This window comes from Oryza glaberrima, chromosome 5, assembly GCF_000147395.1.
Source record: "Oryza glaberrima chromosome 5, OglaRS2, whole genome shotgun sequence".
NCBI lineage: Eukaryota > Viridiplantae > Streptophyta > Magnoliopsida > Poales > Poaceae > Oryza > Oryza glaberrima.
In genome coordinates this window covers 20,009,539-20,036,975 of record NC_068330.1, presented here as the reverse complement: position 1 = coordinate 20,036,975, position 27,437 = coordinate 20,009,539, and the positions used below count along the sequence as shown (strand labels likewise).

Here is a 27,437-nt window from a genome sequence, read left to right as displayed (position 1 = left end):
TTAAAAAAAATTATCTAATAAGCACCAGAATTCAAAGTGAGCACTTCATTTTCCTCTGCTAGAAAATAGTTTTCATGATTAATCTCGCCAGAATGTCTTATACGGCATTCGAAACTTGTTTGTACGATGGTAAAAAAAAAAAATCGAACATCCACCACCGAAGGAATATCCAACGATTTCTGCGCGAATAATCGCAAAAATATAGTATTCTGCAAGAATCTTGTGATTAAAATAAACCCTAAACACAACCGTCATCAGTCGCTTAATAATGCGCTTAGTCTTTTCCTTCACCGGATTATCCGATTCCTCTCGTCACCTCACCTCTACCCCTACGGTCGTCGTCGTCACCGGAGCCAGTCAAAACTCGCCGACGACCGTGGGCCCCACCTCACCCGAACTCCAACCTGGGCCCCACGAGGCAGCGACCCATCGGGAGCCATAGCAACGCCACGTGGGAATGTTCCTCGTCTCGCCGCGCTACGCGTACCCCGGGACACGTCCCCGGCGCCTCCTCCATACCGTTATACCATCCGACCCGACACAGGTCTCCTCCTCCTCGCCTCGCTGGAAGAAGTAGCCTGTGCTCTGCTCTGCTCTACTACAGCCACCTCTCTCTCTCTCTAGTTTCTCTCTCTAGCCCCCTCCCTCCTCCTCCTCCCCCACTAGCGCAGAGCCCAATGCGGAACAAACCCTAGTAGTGCCCCCCCACCACCGGGTCCCCTCCTGATCTCGCGCGGCGGTCATGGGTAACTGCTGCCGGTCGCCGGCGGCCGCCGCGAGGGAGGATGTGAAGACGTCGCACTTCCCCGCCTCTACCGGAGGCGGGAAGAAGAAGCCGCACCAGGCGCGGAACGGGGGAGGCGGAGGTGGTGGTGGAGGAGGGGGAGGCGGGGAGAAGAAGCGGCTGTCGGTGCTCGGGGAGGAAGGGAGCGAGGTGAGCGGCGGGATCGAGGAGAAGTACGCGCTGGACAGGGAGCTGGGGCGCGGCGAGTTCGGGGTGACGTACCTGTGCATGGACCGGTGCTCGCGGGAGCTCCTCGCGTGCAAGTCGATCTCGAAGCGGAAGCTGCGGACGCCCGTGGACGTGGAGGACGTGCGGCGGGAGGTGGCCATCATGCGGCACCTGCCCAGGAGCGCCAGCATCGTGTCGCTGCGGGAGGCGTGCGAGGACGACGGCGCCGTGCACCTCGTCATGGAGCTGTGCGAGGGAGGGGAGCTGTTCGACCGCATCGTCGCCAGGGGCCACTACACGGAGCGCGCGGCGGCGGCGGTCACGCGCACCATCGTCGAGGTCGTGCAGCTCTGCCACCGCCACGGCGTGATCCACCGGGACCTCAAGCCCGAGAACTTCCTCTTCGCCAACAAGAAGGAGAATTCCCCACTCAAGGCCATCGACTTCGGCCTCTCCATCTTCTTCAAGCCTGGTGAGCTCCCCGGCACTGAGATCCATCCGCGATTCGGACAATCGGACGAACTGTTTTTTTTTTCGCGCTTTTGGATTTTTTGGGGGAGTTTTCGCAGGATTGGTGGGTTGGCAGCCGGTTGGGTGGAATTCACTGTACTCTGTAGTAGTGTAGTGGCCGTTGCTGTAGCTGATTGCTAGTATGTTCTTGCTTGCGTAATCTGACGAGAACTTGTTCTCTTTTGGTAGGACTTCTAGCTTTTGGAACAAACATATACGCACTGCAGAGTGAGCTCTGAGTTCAGATACTGGAATCTTAAGAACTAGGTTGAGTCGTTGAGTGGTTGCTGTTTTTGGAATTTGGGAAACTACCGGTGGGAGCAGACGTGACAGTTGCTATTTCCAAATATAGTGTCCTGGTGCTGCCCTTATACCAAGTCTTGCGTGCTGATTCCTCATTCCACTTCAGTTTAGTTGTTTTGGGTAATAAGATTCAGGCTTTCAACACAACAATTGTAGCAACTCTTCTTATAGTTCTATTTTTATCAACTAATTAATTTGGCACCAATGATCTTGGTTGTTAATGTACACATAACAATATACACTTGTCGAACCAGGACACTAAGAATATGCTGTAAGAGACTTGAAGCAGTGCTTTACAATTCTTTTTTATGCTTGTTTATGCACTTTTCTCAATAGGTAGTATTCTTCTATTTCAATCCCATTCCCCTTGTCCTCTGGTTGAATTCTAGTAAATAGTTAACTACTTGGACAACAAATTTCCAGTGGCTCTATGTTTGCTTCTATGCAATCTCAGATTGTTGCAGAATGTTTCACATTGTAACAGCCTGAATCTTATAGAGTTCTGTTATGACAATCATCATCACTCTTATATCATGTGGCATTCATGCAATTAATTTGTTCACCTCATATCCATTTCCATACTGGTCCTGCTTATAGGTAGGGGGAAAACATATTTTCGCCAGGTAGATAAGTTCCTTAAAAATAAGTGGCTACTGGAATTTTACATTAAAACATGGAACAACTGAACAATGTAAATCTGGAGCTACAAAACTTGCCATAGCTAAACCTTGATGCATTTCACAGTTTTTGCCAAAAAAAGTAGTCTTGAAAATTTGTGTTGATTTGTTTGCTGTTGATTACTGGAGTCATAAATGCTTTAATGTGGCATCAACATTGGGAAAATATCGATCAAGCCTTTTTCAGAAGCACTCTCGTTTTCTTCTCATAGGATTCTGTTGGATTAGTAATGCCTCTATATGATATGATCGCCTATAGGTGTGGAATTATTCTTATTTTGATACATATTATAGAATGAATCATTGCATTTTTTGGATTTTGTTTAATGACCAACTGTTTTTTGTAAGACACCTCTTCACATTTCCCTGTGAAATGCCTGTATGCTATATATTTAAATATATAAAATGTTTAATCTGATCCACTATCTTGATTGTTCAGGTGAAAAATTTTCTGAAATTGTGGGAAGTCCATATTACATGGCTCCTGAAGTGCTGAAGAGAAACTATGGACCTGAAATAGACATATGGAGTGCTGGTGTCATCTTGTATATTTTGTTATGTGGAGTTCCTCCTTTTTGGGCTGGTACCAACTTTGCCTTCTCTTTGTGAAAACCTTAAATCATTTAGCTTTGCTCTTCTGCAAATTCTTACCAAGCAAAAATTGCAGAGACTGAACAAGGAGTGGCACAAGCTATACTTCGTGGAAATATAGATTTTAAGCGAGAACCATGGCCCAATGTTTCTGATAATGCTAAAGATCTAGTTCGTCAGATGCTTCAGCCTGACCCAAAACTCAGGCTAACAGCAAAGCAAGTTCTTGGTAAGTGGCACATAGTGCTTTTAAAGCTGGCACATTGTTAACTAAGCATGACTTGTACTTCCTTTTGGCTATGTGATGCATTGGTTGCACTAGTAATTGTTACAAATAGTTGATGATCTAGCTATACTTTATTGCATTTTCCTAATGTGATTTGGAAATTAACAGTAAGAAACTGGCTGTTGATGAATGTCGAGAATAGTATGAGATGTTTAATTGTTGCTATAAATTCAAGGTAAATTTGAGACTTGGATGAACCATAGTTCATACTGGCAAGTGCCAGATGGAAACAACTTAGAAGATATGTAAATTTGAGCAAAAGAGGTAAAAAAAAAAAAGAAGCATAGTTATTACCAAAGCCATGGACAACAACTGATGCAATTTTAATTATATCTTATATTGCCTTCTAAACTTATTGAATTGAAGCATGCCAAATGGTGTAGTGAATTAGACAGGTTTGTTTTATTTTGCTTCTTCATGGTTATGCGTTATTTTGTACAATCATGGGATGCCTATCAAACTATGAATCATTTGCGTCAAAAAAAAAAAACTATGAATCATCAAAGGAATTCGTCGTGTTGTCCACATGCTGAATAATGTAGACAATTAAGCAATCATGTTTTACCACGTATTTCCTTTTTTCTTTGATCAGACTCAGACAGTGATATACAGGCTTGGTACTCAAGATAGCTGTTTCACTTCTGTTGTCGCAGAGCATACCTGGCTTCAAAATGCTAAGAAAGCTCCAAATGTTCCACTTGGAGATATTGTAAAGTCAAGGCTGAAACAGTTTTCAAGGATGAATAGATTCAAAAGAAGAGCTCTAAGGGTTTGAATCCTTCTCTAATTGATTATCTTTTTCTAAGTCTAACAAACATATATATTTTACTGAACCGAACTGATTCTTGACCAGGTTATTGCTGATCACTTATCAGCCGAAGAGGTTGAGGACATAAAGGACATGTTCAAGGTGATGGATACAGATAATGATGGTATTGTCTCTTATGAAGAGTTAAAGAGTGGAATCGCAAAATTTGGTTCCCATCTTGCAGAATCTGAAGTGCAAATGCTTATTGAAGCTGTAAGTAACCTGGAAGTATTTCACTTGCTTGTTGGAGTTCAATAAAATTGAGTTACAAAAGATAGTTCAATCAGATTAAATGTTCACCATCTTTGGTGATAGCTGATACTGTGTCACATGTTATTTTTTTCTAAGTCTGATGTCTGGTGCAATGTAAAAGTGTTCCTTTTACACCACATGGTGGAAACACTGGCCAATTTTCCCTTTATTGCCCTTTTCTTTTTGCAATAATGGATCAAGGGCATAATCATACTGTTACTTCCATTTGTACAATTGACCTGCCTGTTCTTCTCATTAGTCTTGACATGTTTATATATTTCACTGAGCGTGCTGAGACATTTACTATTAACATTCCTTTTTTGTTTTGTCATTTTGGTGTCTTTTTGGTCCACAGTATGCAATTTGGGAGTCAGACTTGAGTACATGATAATTAGGTGGTCTCAATGGTTTGATTAGTGTAAATGTGTAATGCCCTTGAGTATTAATAAAACAAAAAGATAGGTGATTTGCATATCTGATATTTTTGTGGTTGGAAAATAGGTGGATACAAATGGTAGGGGAGCACTAGATTATGGTGAATTTTTGGCCGTTTCACTTCACTTACAAAGGATGGCAAATGATGAGCACCTCCGGCGGGCCTTCCTATTTTTCGACAAGGATGGCAATGGCTATATTGAGCCCGAGGAGCTTCAGGAGGCTCTGGTGGAGGATGGGGCAACTGATATCATGGAAGTGGTGAAGGACATATTGCAAGAGGTTGACACTGACAAGGTGATGATTCACTAATGCTGGTAGCAATGATATAACCTCCAGATCTTATGCCTTTACTTAACAAACATTTCGATCGTTTATTCAGGATGGCAAAATTAGCTATGAAGAATTCGTAGCAATGATGAAGACTGGCACAGATTGGAGAAAGGCGTCACGGCATTATTCAAGAGGACGTTTCAACAGCCTTAGCATAAGGCTTATAAAGGATGGATCTGTAAAATTGGGCAACGAGTGAAGTTGCAAACTTGCAGCTGGTGTTGCCCTTTACTACTCATCTGCGCATGTAAGTCTGGCCCTTGGACCCACTAAGCAGAGACCTTCTCCTTTTCTAATGATTATTTTGGTGGTAATTTAGATAGGCAGAGCCCCCCCCTGATTGGCTTACTCATGTAAGTAGTTTTCCTGGTATCTCTGATGAGGAGCACGCACTGAATGCTGCACCAATAGCTGTGCACAGTGCACTTGCTTGATATCTCCTTCACTGTACCCATGCTTGTTGTACAATATTTTGTTGTTCCACTCAATGCACTTCGTTGATCTGATGGATGCATCTGCATTGGTAAAAAACTAGAGATTCACATTACTAGTTAGACTTGTAATATGCAGTGACTGGTACTGCAGGCTACTTTCAAGCCTTCAGCAGTTCAGCTACACCCAAACAGCATACTGTTACTGAAGAAAAGAACAAAAAAGCAGCTTGGAGCTATACATGACCATGGCAGATCAGCAGGTGTACTCCTAGTACATTGTTAGAGCAAGTTCAATATTATAGACAACTACTGGCTCCAATTCATCTATAGCCAATCTAATAGCTCATTCATACAATAGTTACATACTACACTATTAATACCTAGTCCCACCTGTCATAGACACACTGCATCTTGGAGTCCGTGCTACAGCTGGCTACAAATCTGTAGCCCGCTGCTCTTCTCTCTCCTGATTTATCTCCTTAAAATATGTTTGCAGCTGGCTTATAGCCTGCTATTGTACCTGCTCTTACTAGTACTACTCCTAGTACTATAGTATTGACACCATTCTGTTTGCAGTCTTGCACTCAAGTGGTTTGATGCTGATGCTGCCAGTATTCAACCACAGACCAAACTGACATAGGAATATAGGTGCAGTTTGGCACAGTGGAATTCAGACTTTGTTTTCAGGTCTCGTTTGGTTGTTTGCAATCCAGTGTACAGTATTACTACTATGGCCATTATGGCCATGTTTAGGTCGTGTACCAAAAATTTCTTGGAGTATAAGAACACACATTTGAAGTATTAAACGTAGGCTAATAATAAAACAAATTACATATTTTACCTGTAAATTGTGAGACGAATTTATTAAGCCTGATTAATCCGTCATTAGCAAATGTTTACTGTAACATTACATTGTTAAACAATAGCGTAATTAGGCTCAAAAGATTCGTCTCGCAATTTACATGTAAACTATGCAGTTGTTTTTTTTTTTCACATTTAATGCTTTATGTATGTGTCTAAATATTTGATGTGACAAAATTTTTAAAAGTTTGAAGGGAACTAAATACTGTCTATGTGGGTTTTCAAGCTGAAACAAAAGGGTAAATTAGGGAAACCGTGGAAAATCATGTGCCATAGTACTTCTTTTGATTTTTCTTTGTGTGACTAATCGTGTCGCACTTGACAATTAACTTCCGTCTACCACTGTTCTCATGTGGAAAGCAAAATAAATCACGAGAAGAAAGAGACTTGCCTACCTTTTCCTTTTCTTTTTCCCTTTGGTGGCTTTATTCCGAAAATGTATAAATATAAATATGAAAGTTAAGATCAAGAACCGGGCTAGAAACGTGTTAGTATATTTTTCTTTTTACTGTCGTTTTTCAGAAATTAGCATGTGGGTGACACCGATAGTATGGCGTGGGGTGAGCGTGTAGTTATGGCCTCCAGGCTTGACTTGTCTGCTATAGTTAAACCTATGTACTACGTGTTAGTATATTTTTCTTTTTACTCCTATGTACGTTTGTCTCCTACAGTATATTTCCCTGCTGTAAATAAAACGTTTACTAGGTCGATCAACACATTATTTCTTCTAATATCACTTTGAAAGATGATTAAATTAATCACAACCAGATCACCCAAACATATTACTCTCCCTTTTTTACACGTAAATTCTCCCTCTTTTTCTTGAAGTTTCGCATTTTTCGTCAATAATAGAGTAATTCGAAGCAGTGACCTGGAGGAAAAGAGTGTTCAGAATTCAGGTCACGTTAAATAAACGTACCAAGCTTCCAAAAAAGGGGCTCTAGTACTGTAGCATAGCTAATCACCAAAACTTGGGACCCAAATGAGTTGTTAAAGAAACACTTAACCGAAATGAACTGTTTGCAGGTAAGACATCTTTTTCGATCGCCGCTTTTGTTGTACGATTACTTTTGCAACTTTAACCCTGAATTCCGCCGTCAGTTAAGATCCATTCACTTGCAGTAAATGTTACTCCTACTAACACAATTATCACAGTAAACACAGGCTTCTTATCAGCAACTCACCATCCCTCCCCAAACCCAACTACCATGACAGCGAAGTCTCACAGTAAATGACGCTTCTTCTACGCCTAACCTGAGTGAGACAAATACTGTAGCAGAGCAAAGCAATAGTAGTACTACCCTGTTCTGTAAATGCGCAGTTGATAATCCATATTATTACTGCTACTCAAAATTATCCATACATACATGATTGAATATTTCTTAAGATATACTCCCCCCGTCTCATAATATAAGGGATTTTAAGTTTTTACTTTGCACTGTTTGATCGCTCGTCTTATTCAAAAAATTTGTGTAAATATAAAAAACGAAAAGTTGTGTTTAAAGTACTTTGGATAATAAAGTAAGTCAAAAAAAATAATTCTAAAATTTTTTGAATAAGACGAGTGGTCAAATAGTACAAGCAAAAACTCAAAATCCCTTATATTATGGGACGGAGGGAGTAGGTTACTTTATTTTGAAATGGAGAGTACTGTGATTTCATTATCTCCCTCTTGATAAAATAACAAGAAACTACTCCAGTACACAATATTTCTACCCTGGAATCGAAATCAAGCTATCTGGGCGGTAATTTGTGATTAAGTACTACAGTACCCGTACCTGAAGCGGTTGTGGTTGGAGTGGTGTTACGGTGGGGTGCGACCGTGAAAGAGGCAAGAGATATTAAAAAAAATTAGATCTGGGGAAAGAGACCGGAGCCATCGTTTCGTGCAATATTACAAATGAAAAGTAATTTATACGTGTTTTTATCTATCTAAAAATAAGTGCTGAAAAATAAATTTTGATGAAAAAAAACCTCAAAATCAACTCTAAATTTAAAGTTGAAAATTTAAATTTTAGTTGATAAGCACAAACACAAGCGAAAAGATGAGATCCGACGTTTCTCTAAATGTTTTTAAAAAAGAAATTACGAGTGTGTTAGAAAATTTAACTTATCACCTCGGAATTAAAACCACATCTTGCCACTGTACTGGGCAAGACGCAAGTGGATCGGACGGCGAGGGAGCTAGGGCGGCCGGCACCCGTCGGGGCGTCACGAGCGCGCAGAGAGAATCCCCCCCAGCGAAGCAGCGGCGAGAAGGACAAGCCACCCCAACCAGAACCAGGTGGTGGGGAGAGCGGGACAGCGCAACAGCGACTGACAATAATGGCGGTGGTGGCGGGCGAGGCCACCTCGGATCGCGGCTGCCTCCTTCCCCTCCTCGACCTCGACCAACCACCCGCGTCGTCTCGTCGCGCAGCTAGCGACCGCGACGCCAACTCCCCCCCCCCCCCCCCCCACCCCCCGGCGACGCCGACGCTGCCGTGTGGGCCCCCCTCCCCCGCGCGGGGCGGCGCGGGCGCGCGCGCGCGTGTCCGTTGGATCCCGTGCGGCCGCAAGCTCCTTCTCCTTCTTCTTCTCCGCTTCTAGTAGACTTCTAGTAGTAGTAAGCTTGGCGTCGCGATCTCCGCGCGCTCCGGGTGCTTCGCTTCGGAGGTTTGGGAGGATGGCGGCGGCGTGAGGTGAGGTGAGGTGAGGGAGTGTGAGATCGCGGGGGGGCAATGTCGGCGCTGGGCGCGGAGGGGGCGGCGATGGGCTTCCTCCCGGCCGCGGAGCACGGCTTCGCGCGCTCGGCGGCGCCGTCGCCGCTGCGGGAGGAGGAGGAGGTGCTCGACGACGACCCGAAGCTGCCGCCGTTGCGGATGCCCACCTCCTTCGCCGCGTTCCCTGGGTCCAGCTCCGGCTCCGACTCCGACTCCTTCCTCAGCATGAGCTCCACGCCATCAGGTAAATTTTGCTTCATCAATGCGTGCGAACAGTACAAAATCTCCTCCAGAGAGAGGAAGCGTGTGCCTGGGGCAGTATGATCTCGATCTCTCCGCGCGTGATTGGGAGACGCGCCGCTTCAAATTGTCTGGTTTTTTTTTTTTGCTCGAATTATGGTCCAAAATTTGTCAATCTGTTTGGTGGTGGTGGTTGCTGTTTTTGGGTTGATGTCAGGGCTGATGAATCCGTACGGCGTGTGGTCGCCGCGCGCGCCGCCGTCGGAGGCGTCGTCGTCGGAGATGGAGTTCGGCACCGCGCGCGAGTACGACACCACCGATCTCTTCTTCGGCGAGAATTGGCTCTACGACGACCACCTCTTCCACACCAATTCGGACGGCGACGAGGGCAATGGAGAGGACAAGTTCATCGTTGGCGCTGACTCTACCGCCCAGTGGAGCGAAACGCGTGAGCTCGACGATTGCGGCGGCCGCCACCAAGTGCACACGAAATCCAAGGCCGACGCTGAAGCCTGCGCGGAAGTATATACCTGCTCTTCAGCGCCCTGCAGCTGCTGCTACGGAGGGAGGAAGAATGATGATGGGTTGACGAGGGATTCTTGCTCTGCTGTCTATGGGAGGTACCTGATCATGGATGACCAGACAGAGGTGCTGGATGAGTGTGGTGCAGATGCATTCCTGTTCACACGGGATGGAGATGCCATGCTCAAAAGTGAACAGCCGATTGATTCCAAAGGCGGAGATATCGAGTTGCTGGACATGAGTACGGTGGAGAAGGAGCTTCAGATGCTCAGTCCGTATTTGGCTGAGGCAAATGCTCTTGAGAGTGAGTATTTTCTGACTTGTCCTCTTAATTATGTTCAATCTTGCAGTTCACGAAATCCTTGAAGCTCATTAATTTTGTTGTTGTACTGGATCCAGAATACTCAGTTCATTTCTCAGAATTTATTTCACTTATCCTTGCAAAGTTTTGTTTTCTTGTGGACTAGTTGGTTTTAATTGTGGTTATCTCTTCCAGAGGCTGAGCTTGAACACGATTTCAGCGGCAATGGGGAACTAGATATTAACATTGTTACAAACGAGAAAACTGCCGATGACAAAGAACTTCTAAAAAATAGTTACAGCATACATTCTTTACCTGAGATAGGTGATCCTCTAGATGTTTATGAGATGGAGGACTTTGGACGAACAGATACAAGTGTTCAAAATTCTACAGCCAATAAAATCGCTGAAGATGCGAGAACAGATATTGATCTTGCACTTTCTAGATTTCATGAGGAATATGAGGTATTTGAGCTGAGAATTTTCCACCGGAAGAACAGGTTCGTCATCAGATGCTTTCTTTTTTTTGTTTATTCTTCCGCCATCATGTAAATATACTTTCCATGCTCATGTCATAAGTGTTCTTTGCAGGACTGGTTTTGAGGAAAACAAAGAGTTCCCTATTGTCATGAATTCAGTTGTAGGTGGAAGATATCGCATCACTGAGTATCTTGGCTCAGCTGCATTCAGCAAGGTTGTACGGGCACAGGATCTTTGGACGGGAATGGATGTCTGCCTGAAAATAATAAAAAATGACAAGGATTTCTTTGACCAGAGCTTGGACGAGATAAAGCTCCTTAAATTTGTAAACAAATACGATCCTGATGATGAACATCATATATTGCGCCTTTACGATTTTTTCTACTATCAGGTATGTGATGTAAAGATAAAATGAACACAATCTTTTGGTGTGCTTTACTCAATCTCATTTTGTACCCTGTGGAATGCTGTCACCCAAAAAAATGACAGGAACATCTTTTCATTGTCACTGAATTGCTACGGGCGAATCTGTATGAATTTCAAAAATATAACCAAGAGTCTGGTGATGAAGTGTACTTTTCATTGCGCAGAATACAGGTATGCCTGACTGTTATTCCCTTTTCCCTGAGAGTATCTCCGGTTGTGTTGTTATGAAAGCTTGTAACCATCATTTTGTCTGTTAATTTTATGAAGCCTTCATTACTAAAGAAATCATGGAACGATGCAAAAGTGTTTACTTCTGTTGTTGCAATACACTTCAGTTGTAAAGAAATTTCTCTTAAGAAAAACAGTTGTAGAGAAAGATCTCTTCATCCATTGATCTTCCATGATTAATATTGATCTTCCATGATTAATATTTCTCTGACATTCTCTTTTATGGAAGGTTAAAATGAATACTTCTAGCATGATTAAGTTATGCTGTAAAAACATAAAAAATCCTGCTGAAATATGATATGTTGTTGTTTTTCAGGCTATAGCTCGACAATGCTTAGAAGCTCTGGTGTATTTGCATCATTTAAATATCGTTCACTGTGACCTTAAACCAGAGAATATCCTCATGAAGAGTTACAGCAGATGTGAAATTAAGGTTATTGATCTTGGAAGTAGTTGCTTCTTGACAGACAACTTAAGCTTATATGTCCAGTCACGTTCTTACAGAGCTCCTGAAGTCATTCTAGGTCTTCCATATGATCAGAAGATTGACATTTGGTCTCTCGGATGCATCTTGGCTGAACTGTACACTGGTGAAGTAAGTTTTCAACTATTCATCTTTACTTACTAATGTCCATTTGTCGGTACTATATTACATTGTCACGACATGCTTACATTTTGTCTAGGGAAATTGATGTATTTACTCAGTCGAAGGAAAAGAAAAGTACAAACCAGGATTTGTCCATGGTTAAATGAATTATTGTGCCTTTTAACTCATCCCGCAATTGCTGCAGTCAAGGTTTTGATTGTGGGCTTGTGGCTAATGTTCTTTCTTGTATAACTATTCAGTTCATCCCAAGAAAATTACCACCTCCTCAATTGTCATAGTCTTGAAATATTGGTAGAACCTTCATTGTTATCGCAACACTGTTATTAATTTTAAGAAACTGTATGCAGAAATTGGAAGAGTGATTCAAGTGCTTATGGCTTATCTGCAGAACATTTACCAAATTTAAGAAATGATCTATTAGTAACTGTAAATATACCGGGGAATCCCCATCATGTTTCTGTTTATCTAGTTCCAATTGAAGATATTGTATTTAGTATTTACCACTTTTGTTAAAAGTACTTGAACATAAAAATTGTTTTGTAACTGTAAACCATACATGTGGCAGGTGCTCTTTCCAAATGAATCAGTACAAATAATTCTTGCTCGGATGATAGGGACAATTGGTCCAATTGACATGGAAATGCTTGCACTGGGACAAGATACCCAGAAGTACTTTACAGAAGACTACGACCTGTTCCACAAGAATGAGGTACATGCTATTTCTTGTGTACTTTCTTCTGTGCTGGACGTATTGTCAATACTTAAGATTAAGAAACCAATTTAATTTAACAAAACCAACGTTTTTTGCTACTTTATGATGCAACTCTTATTTGAACCAATAATCAGTGGATGATATGCAAGATTTGATCTCTCTTTTTGGATCCTCTTTGTGCTACATGCTTTAAATGTTGAATACCACCGACAATATCATTGACAATTAAATCTCTCTTAGGAACTGCACTTAGCTCATTTGGTGCCATACTACTCAGTTTTAAACAGTTGCATTTTTTTTTTGTTTCTGTAGAATCTTATATCAAGTGAAGCTTTACTCTAAATCTTGTTATAGAAAATATTTTGAGTCGTTAAGAAATGATAGCTGACAACTAAAACTCTAGTATGTTATATTGGTGGTAGAAAAGTTTAGTCAGAAACTGAGAGCCTTATGTTCCTGTCATCTTAATGTTTCTTTGCCCAAGGTCTTCTGTGATTGGGCACCCAAATTGTTTCTGTACTTTCGTGTGGATCTGGTTCCCAACTCAGGCGTTTTGGCTGACACTGTTGTTTGTTAGCGTGATCTTTAGAACAAGAATTTCAGTTGTTCCCCGTCACTCAGTTTGGTACTGTTGCCAGTGTTGTTCAAGCGATGCCATTAATTTCTTGTCCAACTTGTTTTAGGAGACGGATCAGTTGGAGTACTTGATCCCAGAGAAGATTTCCTTGCGGCGTCGCTTGCAGTGCCCCGACACCAAATTTGTTAAATTTCTTTCCTACCTGTTACAAATCAACCCCAGAAAGAGACCAACAGCCAGTGAAGCATTGCAGCATCCGTGGCTCTCATATGCCTATCAGTGAGATGTCAACCAAATGTGTTTATACGGGATGGATCGTTTTTCTGAAGTTCCATTTGCACCAGGATTTGGCTTTTCCGTTTTTTTCAGGGCAGTCCTTGGTTGGCATCGAAACCCTGTTTTCCGAGATGAATGCAAACTTGCTCGTGCATGTAAATATGAGAAGAAGAAAAGGTTCCTTGTTGCATATATGTATAGCTGTCACTTACTCTGATGTACTTCACCCAACTCATCAATAGAAATGTGTTTCAAGTTTCAACATACCCGGGTCTATCTTTGGCGTTTGCTCTGAGGCACTTCACCTAATTCAAGTTTCAACGGTCAAGTGCGATGTCAATGATCTTAGTTTATGATGTTGCCACTAAATCATTCATTAACAGAAAAGCAGCAACATTGAAAATTTGAAATCCAAACATGTGAAAAAGGATGGGGGGGCACAAACTAACTGAAATCTGCTGGAAGCCTAAATAAAGAGGGGATCAAATACAAGGCCTGACATACGAAACCAAAAAAATGCACGATGTAGCTCCAAAAGACCATCTTAAGGTCACAGGTGCCACTGAATCATCGCTGTAGAACCTTGATCAAAATTTACAAGCCTTCAGGAACTCACAGACCATTATAACTGTCAGTCAGATTATCAGAACTGTCAGCAACAAAAGGTCACTATACAACAATAAATTTACGCTCAGGATACAAATAGTGATCTGCGATCTCCGTGTCGAACAATGGCTTCGCCATACGGAAGGGCCTGGATGAATAACATTATATACAAGTGTTATCTCCAAGAGTATAGGTGGCCTTTGAGCCTTTGCCTAATAATCCAATGCCCTGGTGGCAAAACTTATGCTGCTTGATCAATTTGTGGGATCCCATGTCTTTGGAACCACTCTGGCATGTGAAATGTTTCATACAATGCCGGTCTAACATCATTTTGCAGAGAAAGGTGCTTGAGAAGTGGAAATATAACTCCCATAAGCTAAAATGTTTGAGAATGTCAGTGGATCAGTACACCAGAAATTGTATGTTCAGAACAAAAAGGAGAGTTATCTAAATTGTAACCTTACCTGATCATCAACAGGTTGTCCAGCCGAGAATGTAAGACAAGGTATTCCATTCAATGGTTGCAGCAGGAAACTATATGGATTGTTATCAACAAGGACAATTCTGTGGAAATCTTTCGACAAACAAGAAAGATCTTTTACATGCTCTCTATATTCCCTGGAATTCAGCACACGGCAGCGTCAAATAAGTGAAAAGCTCAGCTAACGCAGCAGGTAGCACAATTTCTTAAAGAATATGTGTCTTTGACTCTTTGTGAAATCAAGCTGGTAGCAAAACCAGGAAGACATGAACAAGTTATGATCAACATGATATGTGAATTACCAAAAACATCATTACAATAATTCAGTTTCACATAAAACAGCTATACATTAGAGATTCCATGGGCATGAATCGGTGCTACCTATGGGTGGGCACTTGCAATATTTAAGTCTGTGCTTGCAAAAAGCCTCCCACTAAAATCAATTGAAATCACATCTCAATATTTCAGTGAGCAAGACAATAATTCATTAAGGCACTATGGAAGTCAGAAGCAAAATAATGCATTATTTACAATCCACAAAAATGCTAACAGTAACTTACGTGGTAACAGTTGATGGCCTGTAGAGACGGTGACAGAATCTGTTGTGAGCATCTATCCTGTCAACTAATGGTTTTGCATATCCTGGAGAGAAAAGCACAGGTTACTAAAATGAGGTGAATTCAATTGAGTTCTAGTTGAGGATCAATATGACTATTCAGGTAACAGACCTTCTAAACCAGCAGTGAAGAGAATAAGATCAGCAAATTCGCTAGTTCTCTGCAAAAATTCGTGCAAACCAGGACGCTCAAATACAGTTACACGGTTCACCCTCTGACTTCCCTCAGCATCCTTTATATCAAGGAAAATACAACCTCTGATAAGCAACTTCCTGGATTTTAGCAGAATATCAATAAGAAAAGGATGGCAGCTTACTTGCCTTTTCAGCGGATATGCACTCCATGTCAAAGCAATGCAGTCCTGCTTCAACAGCCTCGGCACGAAGAGCAGCAGGAAGACTTGATGACTCATATGCACAAACTAGAGTTTCATCCAAATCAAGCACTACCTGGAGTCGAGCAATCCCAATTATATGATTGTAAGTTACACAGGTGGATGATAAGTTTATTAAAAGGGGATTAGGGAAATCAGTCGATGTAGAGGATAAGTTCATTAGAGGGGATTATGGAAATCAGTCGAGTAATCCCAAATATACGATTAGGGAAAAGATAGGTTCATTATGTCCTTGTTCGGTTAATCCCTCCTCGAGGCCTTGTTCGTTTAAGGATTAATTCCACACTCCCTTAATCCCCTCTAATCCCTTTTCTCCTCAAGAGGATCGAATTAATACCGATATTAACGGAACAAGACCTAAAGGGAATCGATATGAACACAACAAAGATAGATAGAAACTAAGTCTAATACGCTGTCAATGGCGACTCAATATCAGGAGAAAATTGCAATATTGGGACTGCAGTATAATTAACCTGCTATGTGTGAAATGACCACAAATTAGCAATAGTAGTTTGTATGATCACTCAACAGTCAACAGCAAGAAAGTGAACACAATACACACAGCTCGCTCCAAAGATGCAGGAATGAACTAACACACATCTCGGTCCGTACCGTGAGCCGCCTGAGCGGCGGCGGCGGCCCCGTCGACGACGCGTCGGCGGGAGCCTCGGAGGGGAGCCGCACGAAGGCGACCGACGGCGACGGCGACGGCGACGGCTGGGGCGGCGCGGCGGAGAGGAGAGGGTGGCGGAGCCCGAGGAAGGAGAGGAGGTGCGCCCAGGAGGAAGGCGTGCCGCGGACGATCTGGAGCAGGATCTGGAGGAGGAACCCGAGCCACCCCACCACCGCCCGCCACGCCGCCTCCCCCGGATGCTGCTGCTGCCGCACCGGCCCCACCCCCGCCGCCGCCGCCGCCTCCGGCGACAAGAACTCGGCCGCCGCCATCTCCCCCCCGCGCCGGACCACGGGGCTGGGCTTGCTGGCTCCCGGAGTGCGGCTGCCTGGGCGGCTAGGGGGAGAGCTCGGGGAGGAGGAGAGCAATCATAGGGTAGGGAGAAGGAGAGGAAGAGGAGGGAGGAGTAGGGCAGGTGGCCGACGGAGTGTGGGAGTGGATGTCGTCGGTCTTTGCCCTGCGTCGTCGTCGGACACGAGGGAGGGCTTCGGCTTCCCTCGGATAAACGGTGGAATTCGGTGACAGGCTGACATGACAGCCCAGCCGAGATTATACAAATCAGCTGTTAGACATGTTCTTTTCTGCAACGAAAACGGTATAAAAGGACCTCTTTTTAAACTGCTAAACGCTAAACGATATGTTTCGTGTGAAAACTTTTTATATAAAAATTGTTCTAAAATATAATATTAATCTATTTTTTAAGTTTATAATAATTAAAATTTAATTAATCATGTATTATTATCATCTCATTTTACGTTAAACACTTAATCTTTATTTTCATCTTCGTTCTTCGGGAGATATCAAACACCACCTTAGTCTTAAATCTGCATTCGCAAAGGAATAATCTTTCTTTTCTTTAAAAAAACGGAAGGAATAATCACCTCATAAACTCACTTCATTGGGAAGTACTCCCTAACAGTGAATCAAATTAGTTTCACAATATCCTTTCATATTATGGGCCTATTCACTTTGATGAAAAAAACCTAACCAAATTCTGTCAAAATTTTAGCAAGTTGTCAAGGCAGAATTTCTTATATAGTTATTAAAATTTGGCAGCAAACTAAATGTTGCTATTTTTTGGCAACTTTACCAAAATTTGGTAGGGTTGAAAATGGCCCTATATTTGTTTCGCGATAAAAATATTACTATATTTTTTAAAAAAATAACTTGATTATATTTATGTAAGTTTAACTTAGAAAAAAAATAAAACGATTTATAATATAATAAAACGGAGTACTCAATCACCCATATGCACTCAATCTAGATTAAACCTCGGATCTCAATGCAAATTATACGGATGATGAGCTGTGGTGTTGCCATTTTTTTTCCAGAAAACTACCTACACCTGAACTGGTAATATACTCACTACATCCATTTCAACATATAGAATTTCTTAATCATATGATTAATTATACGGACAAAATTCATTACATTTTGGGGACGGAGCCGTGCACGTAACCACTCGCTCCAATTTATCTTCTCACGTCCAGGTCCCAGCCCTTTGGTCGTGCGAGAAAACGGAACAATGCTGCTGTGTGCAGCCTGCAGCCAACCAACCAGGCACGACACGTGGTGCGGATCGCGACCGAAGCCTCACAAAACGCGGTTCATAGCCACCGTGCCACCGCCCACCGCTGCCCAGCACCGTCCCAAGTACAATGAACGATTTTTTTCAAAGAAATAATGCAGCTTTAATAAAAAAATGAAAATAGATATCGATCATCTAAAATCATAAATTTAATACCTCGTCAAATAACCATTGTTTAATAAGTTTAAAAACTTAAAAACTTGAGATGTGAGTACGGCTGAGTTTAGTTCTAAACTTTTTTTTCAAACTTCGAATTTTTCCATCACATCAAAACTTTTATACACACATAAACTTTCAACTTTTCCATCACATTGTTTCATTTTTAACCAAACTTTCAATTTTGGTGTTAACTAAACACACCCTACATGCATATGAGTAGGTTGTGGGACCTATCGAACTTTGGAGCTTCAATAGACCACCCATGCTTGCTACTCCTATTTCTTTTTCTTAATCAAGCTAGTTAATCTATGGAATAGCATGTCGAACAATGATTATCGAACTTCAGTTGTTTGAGAGGGTGTTAAATTTATGATTTTTATCTATCAACATATATTTATACAATTTTTCACTAGAGTTTTATTATTTTTTAAAAAATTCTCAACAAACACTCGGTCTAAATTATCCCGTCACATTACATCACACCACGTCACAGTCAACTCACTAAAATGCAGCAGCAGGAGTAGCAGCGACCGATCCAAACCCCAGCCCTCGCGCCGACGGTCCGAGCCGTCTCGATCACCACGCAGCTCATCATCCCCTGCGCCGAAGGGAACAGATCAGAGCCAGCCGAGCCAGCGCGGCGCGGTCGCCTTTGCCCTGCCCTGCACTGACCGTTAGAGAGCCAAGCAACCCAACCCAAGCGCTCCTCTTCTCCTCCTCTTCCTCCCAAATCGATCGGGATCCGATGCGCACGGAGGAGGAAGGAGCATGGTGAGGACGCCCGAGAGGAGCTACTCCTGCTCCTCCGCCAAGGAAGTCGCCTACAGGTTGGTTCGCTTCGATCCCCTTCCCCCTTCTTTTTCCGCTGCTTGGATCAAGAACACGGGTTCTAGGAGAGGCTAGGATAGGCGAAACCCTGGGTTGAATCATTCGTCTTGATTAGTGTACTTAGAAGAGTGTTTCTTGGGTTGTTCAAGAGTGCAGTTATAAATTCGATCTGTTTGCAGCTGCTGGGCTCGGATGGATCTTGAAATTTCTTTTAGTTGGTTTTGACTGTTAGTGATTGGTGTGCTTGCTAATGGCTCAAACTGGACTGATCAGAAAGCGCACCAACTTCGATCAGCTGGACTGAAAACTGAATTAGTGGCACTTTTACTTCTTGTGACAGATCATGGTCTTTTGTTCAATAGAAGGAATTGAATGTGACATTACGTTTGGCTTGCTGAAAAGTGAAAATTACATCCTCATACCTGAATCGACAGTTTGACACTAACAACTCTCCTATGAAACTTAATTTTTAGGATTTTGATTGCGTATTGAACACGGAATTGTCATTTTCGTGAAAATTGTGAAAATTTTCTTTTCGTGGAAAGTGGAAACGGTAGCATGGTGATATCAGTTGTGAGAAAGGATTCAGGGTCAATTCTCATGGTGTGTGCAACTGTATACACGTCTTCCATGTAATGGAAAAAAATTATCTGATGGTGTGTGCTATTCTAACAGCTGTGGTTACTGTGGCTATGCATTGAACCTGAGCTCCTCAACACGGAACACAGCGAACATTGGATCCAAGTATGGTAAGCATATCAGGAAAGGTGTAATCTCATTCTTTGCGATCGACGAGAGTCGGTTCACACAAACTGATGAGGTGAGCTGCATGCCATACTTTCATTCAAGGCGCTCCTGGGGTTTGTTCAGAAAGAGGACAAGGTTGATCTGCCGCAAATGTGGTGGCCGTATCGGTAATGCTTATGAGGATGAGGATTCCACATTGTATGATGGTTCAGATGATTTGCACATGAGCTCCGAGGGCTACAGCATGTCGAGTGGAAAGAAATATGTTATCAAGATTAATGCACTGCAGCCTTCAACCGATGACTCTGGTGTTCCCTTCACCCTGTGATGCTGTTCTGAACTTCTGCAGTATGCACTTTTCGATTCTTGCCTTGCGCTATACTGGACTGTCAATCAAGTAACTGCAGAACCAAGAGATTACGTGCTAGTGTGTAACTGTATATTTTGATAGGAATGCTGAATTTTGCCTACCTGTATTTATAAAATGGAAGAGTTTGTTGTCTATTTACATATACATTCAGAGTTCAGTGGGTGTGCAACTGTGCATCATGGACCTGGATTTGGCAATCCATTTTTGGGCAAATGTTTAGTTAGAAATCAGGTTTCTGATGATGTTCAGTGGTGTGTACTTGTGTCTTGTACTGAAATATTGTAGTGTCTTTTGATTTTTTGTGTATCTAAAGAATGATGTAAATCTTCAGCTATTCTAAACGGCAGTTTTTTTTTGTTTGTGTTTTGAAGCTATGCCAATTAATTTCTGCCACTAATGTTGATATGATTTGAAGTGAATTCCTGTGACTCTGAGCAATGCTATGCCATTTTCAGAAATTGCAATTGTGAGTAATGTGCAAGAGCCAACTGCCAAGTGCAGAAACTCATTGTTAAAATTTTCCTGCGGAGAAATCTATTGAATCTAAAGCTCAGATGAATTTTCCTGAAACTATCCAGATTTCAGGCTAATTCAGTTGCAAGAATTAACTGAAACTAAAGCACAGATGAATTTGCTGAGGGAATACAAATGCAACTGCAGTAACAGAAATAACTAAAGCACAGATGAATTTGGCTACTGCAGTAACAGAAATATAAAGTCCAAAATATTAAACGAATTGGATCTATCGTCAAATTAAAGCAACTCAGACACTGCTTGATATTCTGCAAATCCGCTGTTCTTAGTATTGGTCAGCGATGGTCAAATCAATATATAGCACATTTCAAGATGTATCAGCCCAATATGCATTGTAGATTTCAACCAGAAACCTATATCGAACTCAGCCTAAGTTCACCAAATCGCACTAACCAAAACAAAATTTCATCCCAAAACGGACAAACACAAATTGCACATCAACAAGAGGACAGATCCACAACATTGGCTCTGAAACATGTTTCAATTCAAATCCCAGTTGCAAACATCATTTGCTTCACAATTTCATGATTCAGGTAAACACTAGAAAAACTAAACAGCGAACTGAACAAGGTGGATTCCACGGCTTTCCATCAAACTTTTTTTCTTGACCGCAAGACTTGTGGGCACGGCCAGACGACATGGGAGAGATGGCGGAGGGAGGCAAGATCGATCAGCCGCCGAAGCCGTAGAGGGTGCGGCCCTGGCGCTTGAGCGCGTAGACGACGTCCATGGCGGTGACGGTCTTGCGGCGGGCGTGCTCGGTGTAGGTGACGGCGTCGCGGATGACGTTCTCGAGGAAGATCTTGAGCACGCCGCGGGTCTCCTCGTAGATCAGCCCGGAGATGCGCTTCACGCCGCCCCTCCTTGCCAGCCTCCGGATCGCCGGCTTGGTGATCCCCTGGATGTTGTCGCGGAGCACCTTCCGGTGACGCTTGGCGCCGCCCTTGCCGAGCCCCTTGCCTCCCTTGCCGCGCCCCGACATGGCCGCCGCCGACGACGATTCCGGTGGCTCGACGCACGAGAGAGAGAGAAAAGCGAGTGGAATTGGAGAAGAGGTGGTGGTGATTAGAGTGGGATTTGGGGAAGAAAGGGGAGGGGGTTTTAAAAGGGGACGAGAGGATGGAGTGGGGAGGCGGCTGCCGTTGGATGGGGGAGGGAATGGACGGTGAGGATCTGGATCGCGGGGGGAGGAGCGGATCGTTGACGTGGCGTGAGGCACGGATCGGTGATTTGGCGGGATAGTGGGAATTTTCGTGGTCTGAGAGGCGGCCAGCTCAAAATTTCGACCTGCAGGCGCCGCCAAATTTGGCCTGCGGCGCGGCCATGGGACTATGGGAGTAGGGACTTGGCGTTTGGCCTTTGAGAGATTTTTTTCACTGTTTAGTGTTTACGAATTTCCAAGGGTCAGTTTTTTTCTTAAAAGTCAAAGCTGATTTTGAAATTTGAAATTTAATTTTTAAAAGTGATTTTAGATAGATCTGTACTTGTGATTTTACAGTCATTTCAAAATAAATTGCGCAACAAATGTGACGGAGAAACCACCCAAAATTAGCCCTAGAACCAATTATGAGAATTCAAGATCAATTGTAGCTCTTTCAGTAACACACTTGGCTGCGTTCTAAAATAAGGTTGGGTTAGGCTAATCCCTCATTTATCATGAGCATATTTTCCAAACTACTAAACATATATTCTATAAAAAAATACTATATATATATATAATATCAAATAAAATTATTTTTAATTTTATAATAGTTTATGTTAGTTCCGTCCTAAAATATACTTCATCCGTTTCATATTATAAGACTTTCTAGGATTGTCCTGTCTATCTAGATTCGTTAACATTTATATGAATGTGGACAATGCTAGAAAGTCTTATAACCTGAAACGGATGTAGTATCATATAGTATCGGATAGTACATGTAGTATTGTATATATGGATCTCATCCGGTGTTAGATTACTATGTTTTATAATGGATGAGCTACTTTATTAATCATGTGTAATGAATACCTTGGGTTCCATACCAGTGACTAGCTAAGCCCAACCCAACAGTTGTACCAAACTCAACCTTAGAAGGTTCAATATTTACGATTGTTGACGAAAAATCTGCACTCGCCCAATGGTGTAGGAACTGTGTTGGCGTGAACTAAGTCGACGAACACAACGACCTAGGAGATCTGCTTAGTTCTAGTGCAGACCCAAAGGTTGATGAGATGCAGGCATACCAGTCAGTTTGATCCTACAGCAAGTGATAAAATATACAAATAGCATATCAATGAGCCGATCGGCTGTCAAGCTGATGGAGTAATCCAGCCAATGTCGATACCAGCCGATGTCAATAGTGTGTTGAGCAATCGGCTATATGTCTAATGTAGATAACGATATAGAGACAATCTGTCAGGGTTACGGGTTAGGCATACCCTTTACCCTTCGATATACGTTACATATCGGTATGGCATACCCACGCGCATACGGATACTTCCCGCGTACACTAAGGAAATCCTTCACGAAGTCTACGGATGGGAAGAGTCTTACTTGGACAAGACTGGGTCATCAATGTATCGTATAGGGTCTGTTATCTCCGAGTTCTACTTGGAAACCGCCTGACCTTCGATATAAAAGGGACCTCCCGGGGAGGACCTGAGGCATCAAATCTCAGAGCCAACACAACCCTCACAGCCTACGAAGTCGGAGCTTGCAAGGAGCCAAATCGCCGGGGATCTAGTCGAACCAACTCGACCACGATCTCGCCGGATCCGTCAAGTTCCATTGTTCCCTTTGTAACCTGTGTTTTCCACCATATAATCCCACATTAACTGGATTAGGGCTATTACCTACCAAGGGGCCTGAACCAGTATAATCCTCGTCTTTTGTCTGTTTGATGTCGTATTACGTAGATCCTTGTACCAACGTACCCCAATACCCTCTATATCCGGTCTACGGGTACCACCCGTCGACAGTGGCGCGCCAGGTAGGGGGCCTTGGTACTCAAGGTTCTACTACTATGTCATCCAGCCTCATCGACAACAGCGTCAACACCAACCTCAGCCAAGTATTCCCTGCTTCAACAATGCTGGTGTGGACTCAAGTCGGCGAAATCGTCTTCCCGGTTTACACCATGACGCCGATCTCAACCGGTCTGTCAATGACTGGAAACGAGAACGCAGTGGCTACAAACCAAGGTGACTCCATGTCGAAAAATCCTCCCGCCGAGGCGGAGAACGGAGCATCGACGACTTCCGAGCTCGAGAAGGATTCTAATGCGGCCAAACCTTGTCATTCCGACATGAACCGCGAGCCGACGAAGATGACTTCCGAAGCGACAAGGTCCTGGTGTCCTATCCACAAAACCAGGAAACACACTTTGCAAGCCTGCTAGGTTTTCCTCAACGTCCGCGCTGAAATTCGCGCCTGCAAAGAGCGTGGAATTCAGCGTATTTCTCCAACTCGTGATGTCTATTGTCCTATTCACAAGACAAAGAATCACAACCTCTCAAGCTGCAAGGTCTTTTCCAGCGCCATGGAAGCGCCATCCCCTAAGGTCCAACAGTCACACATCCCCATCAGGGATAAAGACAAGGAACGAGGAGCGATGCTAACTTCAGATCGATTTGTTGGGGTAATCGATATCAATCCTCACGAACCATCAGTCTTGCACCTTCTTGAAGACTATGGGTCATCGACAACAAGCGCGCCGCGTGAGGTATTGGCTATCGATGATGTCGGCATATCAGCGTGCACCAATGCAGAAGCAGAGAATCAATTGACCACTCCAGCTCAGCACATCAGAGCCGTCAACGCTATAATGAGGGAAACCCCCTACGGTCCCGTTCTAAACGACGATCTCGCGTGTTGGACAGAACGACTACGGGAATCAGTGACCAACCTCAGCAACGCGTTCGAAGAGGCCGCTGCCGCAGCGCACCCAGAGCAGCCACCAACTGGCGATGCCAACGGTGAAAATTCTGAACGAAGGGAATCGCCTCAGCGAGCTACCCCTCCACCTCGCGGCACTGGCGATCTCCGAGATCACATCAACGGCCGCCGAGAGGCACAACGCACACGAGACAATGAGAATCGTTCCCGACGTCATGTCTCTTCACGGCGCCATGATAACGAAGATCGAGGAGACCGCTCAAACGAGGACCGAGACCGTGATAACCGCCACAACCACCATGATCACAACGATCGCGAACGGCGGGTGCTAGACGATACTGGTCGAGGATGTCGCCATAACGACGACTATGATGGAGACCGGCACCAAGACAACAGCGGGAGACGACGACAGGATTCTCGAGATCCAGGCCGACATCCTCGTAATCGTACGCCAGAACCAAGCGACCCATCGTCATCGTCATCATCCTCGTCTTCCTCATCATCAGACAGACATCCACGAAGGACACACGATCGCCGACAACCCACCGCCCCCAGCGTTAGGTGTAGGGTTTTCAGTCGTTCCCTACGTGATGTCCGATGGCCTGAGAGATTCCGACCCGGAGCAATAGAGAAGTACGATGGGAGCACCGACCCAGAAGAGTTCCTTCAAGTCTACTCCACAGTACTCTACGCTGCCGGAGCAGACGACAACGCATTGGCGAATTATTTGCCAACTGCGTTAAAAGGCTCCGCACGTTCATGGCTGATGCATCTTCTGCCCTACTCAATCTTTTTGTGGGCAGACCTGTGGTAGCAGTTCGTCGCCAACTTCCAAGGAACCTACAAGCGCCACACGATCGAAGACGACCTACACGCGTTGACACAGAACCCGGGTGAATCCTTGAGGGAATATGTTCGGCGCTTCAACGAGTGCAGAAATACAATCCTCGAAATCACTGACACTTCTGTAATTCGCGCCTTCAAATCCGGTGTCAGAGATCGCTATACTACCCAGGAGTTGGCGACAAGACGCATCACAACCACTCGGAGATTGTTCGAGATTGTTGAGCGATGCGCCCACGCAGATGATGCGCTAAGACGCAAGAACGATAAGCCGAAGACCGAGGGAGAGAAGAAACCAGCCACGGACGCACCTGAGTCAAGCAAGAAGAAGAATCGCAAAAATAGGAAAAGGAAAGCTCAAGCGGAAGTCCTCGCAGCAGAATACGCGAACCCTCCCAAGTGCCCAAACCCACAAAGTAGCGACACAAAGAAAGCTTGGTGCCCCATACACAAGACGGATAGACATTCTTTGGAAGATTGCCTTGTTTTCAAAAAATCGCTCGAGAAGCACATTGCATCTGAAAAAGGCAAACGAGTACGCGTGGTCGAAAAGGACACGGAGGCGGCTCCCTAGGAATCAGACTCAGCATATCCAGACTCTGACCTCCACGTTTCACACATCTTCGGAGGTTCCACAACATACTCCTCAAAGCGAGAGTACAAGAAAGTGGAACGCGAAGTCTGTTCGACATGGCAGGGGGCTGCACCCAAGATGAAGTGGTCTGAACAGAAGATAGAGTTCTCGGAAGAAGACCACCCCAAGACCGCCGTCATTCCTGGACGATATCCGATCGTGGTCGAACCCACTATTCGGAACATCAAGGTCGCACGGGTCCTCATCGACGGTGGCAGCTCAATCAACCTTCTTTTCGCCAGCACTCTGGACGCGATGGGAATTCCACAAAGCAAGTTGACACCAACCGATCAACCCTTTCATGGAATCACTCCTCAATCCTCGTCCAGACCATTGGGCAAGATTACGTTGCCTGTGACTTTCGGCCAAGCCAACAACTTCCGAACAGAGCAGGTCACCTTTGATGTCGCTGAATTCGATACAGCTTACAACGCCATCATCGGGAGAACTGCACTTGCGAAGTTTATGGCCGCATCTCACTACGCGTATCAAGTGCTCAAGATGCCGGGACCGAAGTGAATAATCACTATTCAAGGGAACGCAAAGCTGGCGGTGCAATGCGACAAACGGAGCCTCGACATGGTCGAGCAAACGCCCAGCCCACCCGCCACAACTGAGCCACCCAAGAAAGTGAGCAAAACAAACAAGACGCCGAAACCGGACAACGCAATCAAGATCGTTCCACTCTCCAGTGCCAACCCCGACAAGACCGTCAAGATCGGGGCGACACTAACCGAGAAATAGGAACTCGCGCTCATCACCTTCCTCCGCGACAATGCTGACGTGTTCGCTTGGCAGCCGTCTGACATGCCGGGGGTCCCCAGGGAGGTAATTGAGCACAAACTCTTGGTGCAACCCGATGCCAAGCCAGTAAAGCAAAGACTGTGGAGATTTGCACCAGACCGAAAACAAGCCATACGAGAAGAGCTCGACAAACTTCTCAAAGCTGGCTTCATCAGAGAAGTACTTCATCCAGAATGGCTAGCCAATCCAGTCATGGTGCGGAAGGCCAACGGAAAATGGAGAATGTGCGTCGACTTCACCGACCTCAATAAGGCGTGCCCCAAGGATCACTTCCCTCTTCCTCGAATAGATCAACTGGTGGACTCAACAGCCGTCTGTGAGCTGTTGAGCTTTCTCGACGCTTACTCTGGCTACCACCAAATCAGCATGGCAAAAGAGGACGAAGAGAAGACATCATTCATCACGTCGTTCGGGGTATTTTGCTATGTTAAGATGCCGTTCGGATTGATAACCGCAGGAAATACCTTCCAGCGCACGGTCCAGGGCGCACTTAGCGATCAGCTCGACAACAATGTCGAGGCATACGTCGACGACATCGTCGTCAAGACCAAGACATGCGACTCATTGATTGACGATCTGCGGGAAACGTTCGACAACCTCCGACGATATCGCCTCATGCTAAATCCAGAGAAGTGCACGTTCGGAGTACCGTCGGGAAAGCTGCTCGGTTTCCTCGTCTCTGGCAGAGGAATAGAAGCAAATCCCGAGAAGATCAAGGCAATCGAGAACATGAAGTCACCCACAAGACTCAAGGAAGTACAGAAGCTAACCGG

The 27,437-nt window shown here is 44.1% G+C and overlaps 4 protein-coding genes across 4 annotated transcripts; 2 read left to right on the top strand and 2 right to left on the bottom strand.

The window, feature by feature from the left end:
- Positions 1 to 549: 549 nt before the first annotated feature.
- On the top strand, positions 550 to 13,778 carry LOC127774245 (uncharacterized). Its single transcript, XM_052300496.1, has 15 exons — positions 550 to 1,424; positions 2,882 to 3,025; positions 3,110 to 3,262; positions 3,973 to 4,088; positions 4,173 to 4,340; positions 4,881 to 5,111; positions 5,197 to 5,344; positions 9,149 to 9,388; positions 9,602 to 10,210; positions 10,403 to 10,706; positions 10,798 to 11,077; positions 11,176 to 11,283; positions 11,657 to 11,935; positions 12,513 to 12,656; positions 13,343 to 13,778. The coding sequence occupies exons 1-15, from the start codon at positions 743 to 745 to the stop codon at positions 13,517 to 13,519; spliced, it is 3,783 nt and encodes a 1,260-aa protein (XP_052156456.1). The 5' UTR covers positions 550 to 742; the 3' UTR covers positions 13,520 to 13,778.
- Positions 13,779 to 14,038: 260 nt separating this feature from the next.
- Positions 14,039 to 16,793, bottom strand: LOC127773332 (uncharacterized). Its single transcript, XM_052299391.1, has 6 exons — positions 16,223 to 16,793; positions 15,537 to 15,665; positions 15,328 to 15,448; positions 15,160 to 15,241; positions 14,583 to 14,736; positions 14,039 to 14,494 (listed from the first exon to the last, which is right to left on the bottom strand). Exons 1-6 carry the CDS (start codon positions 16,553 to 16,555, stop codon positions 14,360 to 14,362), a joined length of 954 nt encoding a protein of 317 aa, XP_052155351.1. The 5' UTR covers positions 16,556 to 16,793; the 3' UTR covers positions 14,039 to 14,359.
- A 1,787-nt stretch (positions 16,794 to 18,580) lies between these two features.
- LOC127773333 (uncharacterized protein At4g08330, chloroplastic-like) lies at positions 18,581 to 20,321 on the top strand. Its single transcript, XM_052299393.1, has 2 exons — positions 18,581 to 18,857; positions 19,534 to 20,321. Exons 1-2 carry the CDS (start codon positions 18,799 to 18,801, stop codon positions 19,931 to 19,933), a joined length of 459 nt encoding a protein of 152 aa, XP_052155353.1. The 5' UTR covers positions 18,581 to 18,798; the 3' UTR covers positions 19,934 to 20,321.
- A 650-nt stretch (positions 20,322 to 20,971) lies between these two features.
- On the bottom strand, positions 20,972 to 21,578 carry LOC127773334 (histone H4). Its single transcript, XM_052299394.1, has one exon. It carries the CDS (start codon positions 21,489 to 21,491, stop codon positions 21,180 to 21,182), a length of 312 nt encoding a protein of 103 aa, XP_052155354.1. The 5' UTR covers positions 21,492 to 21,578; the 3' UTR covers positions 20,972 to 21,179.
- Between the last annotated feature and the right edge of the window lie 5,859 nt (positions 21,579 to 27,437).